Source organism: Myotis brandtii, unplaced genomic scaffold (assembly GCF_000412655.1).
Source record: "Myotis brandtii unplaced genomic scaffold, ASM41265v1 scaffold133, whole genome shotgun sequence".
Taxonomy (NCBI): Eukaryota; Metazoa; Chordata; class Mammalia; order Chiroptera; family Vespertilionidae; genus Myotis; species Myotis brandtii.
The window spans coordinates 1,635,913-1,641,512 of NW_005354718.1; the positions used below are offsets into that span (position 1 = coordinate 1,635,913).

The following is a 5,600-nucleotide window of genomic DNA, read 5'->3' on the forward strand; positions in this document are numbered from 1 at the left end:
TTTTTTACAGAGAGGAAGGGAGAGGGATAGAGAAGTTAGAAACATCGATGAGAGAGAAACATCAATCAGCTGCCTCCTGCACACCCCCTACTGGGGATGTGCCCGCAACCAAGGTACATGCCCTTGACCGGATTCGAACCTGGGACCCTTGAGTCCCCAGGCTGACGCTCTATCCACTGAGCCAAACCGGTTAGGGCAATCTTTTCTTTTTTAAAAAAATTTTTTTTATTGATTTCAGAGAGGAAGAGAGAGATAGAAACATCAATGATGAGAGAGAATCACTTATCTGCTACCTCCTGCATGCCCCACACCAGGGATCAAGCCCGCAACCTGGGCATCAATGTGCCCTGACCAGAATCAAACCTGAACCTCCTGGTTCATAGGTTGACACTCCACCACTGAGCCATACTGGCTGGGCAACTTTTCTTGTATTGTATTTATCTGTGTATGATGGGGTAGGGTGGATGCTTGTGTATGTTAGATGGAGGTGGTTGCAAGGAAAGAGCTTTATTTTTTTAATTTTTTTTTTAAAATATTTCATTGATTTTTTTTTACAGAGAGGAAGGGAGAGGGACAGAGAGTTAGAAACATTGATGAGAGAGAAACATTGATCAGCTGCCTCCTGCACACCCCCTACTGGGGACGTGCCCGCAACCCAGGTACATGCCCTTGACCGGAATCGAAACCGGGACCCTTCAGTCCGCAGGCCGGCGCTCCATCCACTGAGCCAAACCGGTCAGGGCGGAAAGAGCTTTTTTAAAATACAAAATAGTTAGCTTAAAGTAGTGAAAGTGGTTGCTTTGGGGAAATGAGGAAATTGACGATGCTTTAAAAAAACTAATCTTGTACAATCAACTTCTTATACTATGTACAAAAAACTAAAATTTAAAAATATTACTTTAACTAGATATGGGTGTTGTCTGTGAACAAGGGGGTAAGTGATACCAGAAGAATGGATGAGCATAAAGTAATGGAGGACAAAATGAGAGGGTCAGAGATCAAATCCTAATAAATGCCCTCATATATATGTATAGCTGATTGAATAAATTGATATTAACAAATAAACGTTTTTATTTCAGTTTGAATTTCAGGTGCATTATGAAGAATCGTTTCCTAAATTGTTTTTTGTTACATAGGATGAAAGCATATAAAATAAGATATCTTTTAAATAACAGGATTTTTATTTATTGCTAAAATAAGAACATGGATTCAAACAGTTTGAGTATATGGTATTCATTTAGTGTTGTAATAGAAATGTTAATATTGTTGAGTCAAATCTCTAGTATTCTTTTTTTTTTAATGGAATTTTTTCTTACCCAGGGGTGAGGTTCAAAAGTTAATGCATAAAGTAAAAATCTCATATAGTAATGGCTAGGGAAGAGCTAAGACCAATTGAGGAAATGTCAGGTTATGCCTCTTATTTCACACTTTTTCCAAGACAATCACTCATTGAGTGGAATTGTAAGTGTAATCAGCTGCACTGTTTATTTTAAAAAAAAAAAATACATTTTATTGATTTTTTTTACAGAGAGGAAGGGAGAGGGATAGAGAGTTAGAAACATCGATGAGAGAGAAACATCGATCAGCTGCCTCCTGCACACTCCCTACTGGGGATGTGCCTGCAACCAAGGTACATGCCCTTGACCGGACTCGAACCTGGGACCCTTGAGTCCGCAGGCTGATGCTCTATCCACTGAGCCAAACCGGTTAGGGCATCAACTGCACTGTTTAAAACATTATTTTCACGTCTTAAAATAGTTTTGCTGAATATTTATATTTTCATAAGATAAACATGCATAATATGCAAATCTAGTTTGATACCTAATTAACTTTATTTTGGGATTGAATTATTATGTAATCCATAAATTTTTATAAACTAGGGCAAACCTTTATTTTAACCACTAAAGTCCATATCATCCCATTCAGAGTTAGTCACTGATTTTATCTTAAATACTAGAGGCCCAGTGCACGAATTCGTGCATGGATGGGGTCTGGCCAGCCTGCTCCTATTGGGGTCCCATCAGGGCGGGGCTGGCCGGGGGAAGGGGCTGCGGGCCAATCGGGGTGGGGGAGCCCATCAGGGGTAGGACCAGCCTGGCGGAGGGGCTGCAGGAGGTTGGCCAGCTGGCCCCACACCCTATTGGGGTAGGGCGGGCAACCAGGGGTGGGGCTGGTGGGGGGTAGGGGCTGCAGGCCAATCAGGGTGGTGGGGGCCCATCAGAAGTGGAGCCGGCCTTTGGGAGGGGCTGCAGGAAGTTGGCTGGCCAGCCCTGCACCCTATTGGGGTGGGGGTCAGGGGAGGCAATCAGGGGCAGGGCTGGCCAGGGAAGGGGCTGCAGGGGGCGGGGAGGTTGGCCAGCTGCCCCGTCCTTGATCGGGGTGGGAGAGGCTGATTGGGCCAGTTCGCTGGCCACCGTGGGCATCATAGGGACCGGTCGTTTCGGTGGTTACAGCGTTCTGGTCACTGGCTTTTTATATATATAGATAATTTTAAATATAATTTTTCAGGAGTATTGATTATAATAGAGTATATAATTTAAACTTCTCAAAATTTCTGGTCTTATGGCCCCATAGTGTAGCTTTTCATCCTTTTTTTTTTTTTTTCCTTCTGTCTTTCCCCAGAATGTAATACTGAAGTTAAAATTCTGTTCTTAGCCCTAGCTGGTTGCTCAGTGGTTAGAGTGTCAGCCCGAAGAGTGGGTTCGATTCCAGTCAAGGGCACTCCAGTCAAGGGCATGTACCTCAGTTGCAGACTCAGTCCCCAGTCCTCGTCAGGGTGTGTGCCAGAGGCAACCAATCTCTTCCCCTTCCACTCTCTTTGAAAATCAATGGAAAAACATATCCTCGGGTGAGGATTAACAACAAAAATATCTGCTCTTAATCTCTTCATGGGTTGTACTTTCTCTTCTTTCTCACCTTTTCTAATTTTGTGTTTGTTACAGAAAAGGTTTTCTTCAAAAATGGATGGGATGTCTTCAGAGACTAATGAAGAAAAGTAAGTTCATTTAATGCCTCTAAAAGTGTTAAACTTTATCAGAGAAAAGATACTTCTTCAACTAGTAAGACCTATTGACTTTGTAACATTTATTTTTTTCCCCTGGAAGAGAATGGAAAAAGATTTCAGAAGTTATTAATAGGTCTTCCTTGCCATATCTTTCTATAAACTCATCTAGAGTCAAAACTGAGAGAGGCTTTAGAGACCATGTCTCATCTCTTCAATTTAAGGATGAGAAAATTGAGGCATAAAGAAATGAAAGGATTTGTATAAAGTTGGCATCACAAACTGGTGGCCTGTTTACAATCAGAGACATAATTTTTTTTTCCTTAAGCTGGGTTTTTTAATTTTTGAATCAATTGCCAAATTTCAAAATTTCATATAACAATTAGATTTTCAGCTTCTCTTGAAAAATCAGCTGTGGCTACACTGGGTTTATATTTATGCTTGGCAACAATTAACATCGGTGGAGTAATGGAGTAATGGCTATGACCTTCAGACTAGTCAGGAACTCTCCATTATAGTCTCCATCCCACCTATTTTTCTTGCACTTACTAAAGTATATGTTTTGCCTCCATAGGCATTTGAATGTTTACAACCTGTTCTAAAAAAATCACACAATAGTAAAACCAGAACTAGAATCTCTTGATTTATAGCCCATTTATCTTATAATTGTACCTTTGTAAATATTTTAAATTATGTTGTACTGTGTTTTAAGAGATAGTATTGTAGTATACAATATGTATTTTAACCAGTTAACTACCACACGTCCAAAACGGAAACCATCCCCACACGCCACAGTATTTTGAATGTAATTAAAAAAATCATCTGACTCTGAAGTTGAATAAAGGATGTCATCTTCTTCTTCTTGCGAGGTGCTTGGTTCAATTATTTCTTCACCTGATGCTATTTATGGGAATTGACTTTTATTTGCACAATATAATATATTACAGTGATAAATTCAGTAATAAAATAATAATTTTCAATTCTACGGAAATATAAGCAAAAGTGAGCGTAAAATAAAAATAAACCGTCGACACGAAAAGCCTCAAAAACACTAAATTTTGTTGATGCTCCAAAGACCAAAATGTAAAAAAATAATGAAGAATGCACACCATGTTTACCATTTTAGGCATGAAATTCATGATAACACAAACAAATCTCAAGTGTCACAATGAACAAAAAAAAAAATCTCAAGTGTCTCAGTGTTTATCTCTTGCACGTCTGAATGACAGCCCTATATATCGATATTGAAATTTCTTCCATATGCGCTGGAATATTTACGAATTTAAGTTACCATAATTTTCTTTACAAACCCAGTGATGTCACTAACAAGTCTGATTTTAAAATTGGGCAACCAGAGTTGATATGCGAAGTTTGCAGCTATAGGCGCACGTGGCATGTGGGGAAGGTCCACTGCTTGCGTCTATAGATGCTTATGGTGTACAAAGGGTTAAAACACTGGCTATAAATATTGAATTTAGTGTTATAAATTTTGCTAAGTGAAAGTAATGCCAAGTTTGTTAAGTGAAAGTGATGGCCAATTTAAAAGCATGTAAGGGATACTGTGGACTTTTGAAAATTCATTCTTCTTTCAGTGTCTATATAAAATTTTTTTTCTCTTTCAGTGACAATACAGGGAGACCTGTTAGAAGACGACATTCCTCAGTAAGAAATACTTATATTTAAGTTAATTGTTAACATTTTTTGAATGATGTCTATATACAACAGTAATTTTGACTGTGGCATCACCATCCCACCCCCACTGGCTTCTATTACTTTCTGGATAGACTCAAATATTTAACCTGATTCACAATTCTACAAATACATTAAAATTTTTTATTTCATTAATTTCATGGTAATTTTATGAATAGTATGCTATATAAATTATCTACTTATATAAAAACCCTGGGTGTAACATCACGGCTAGAAGCGCGACCAACCGGAAGGAAGTCAGTCCTGCAGGGGTCATCTTGGAAACGGCTGCGCCCTCCCCCAGCTGTTTCCTGGAGGGCGAGGTTTCAGGCAGGAACCCACCCTCGGAGCGGAGCGTGGAAGTGAAATGATTTGTAATGGGTCTATTATTGAAGCTATCTTTGGAAATACAATATCTATAGATAATATTAAAAATATATCTAAATGTGCAATTCTTTGTCCAAAAATGAGCATGTTCAAAAATTAAATGAAGAAATTTTGGATATACTCAGTGGAGATTTTCACACATATTTGAGTGATGATTCCATTGATTCCACAGATGATGCTGAAAAGGAAAATTTTCCCATCGAATTTCTTAATAGTATTACTCCTTCGGGAATGCTGTGTCATAAATTAAAATTGAAAGTGGGTGCAATCATCATGCTATTGAGAAATCTCAATAGTAAATGGGGTATTTGTAATGGTACCAGATTTATTATCAAAAGATTACGAGCTAACATCGAAGCTGAAGTATTAACAGGATCTGCAGAGGGAGAGGTTGTTCTGATTCCAAGAATTAATTTGTCCCCATCTGACACTGGCCTCCCATTTAAATTGATTCGATGACGGTTTCCCGTAATGCCAGCATTTGTGATGACTATTAATAAATCACAAGGACAAACTCTAGACA

General features: G+C 38.9%; 1 protein-coding gene across 1 annotated transcript in view; it reads left to right on the plus strand.

Moving 5' to 3' along the window:
* Window positions 1–5,600, plus strand: part of CASC5 (cancer susceptibility candidate 5) — a 72,357-nt gene that overhangs the window by 6,722 nt on the left and 60,035 nt on the right. The window contains 2 exon segments of the mRNA XM_014534789.1: window positions 2,943–2,995; window positions 4,624–4,663. Of these exon segments, the coding sequence (XP_014390275.1) occupies window positions 2,943–2,995; window positions 4,624–4,663 (93 nt within the window).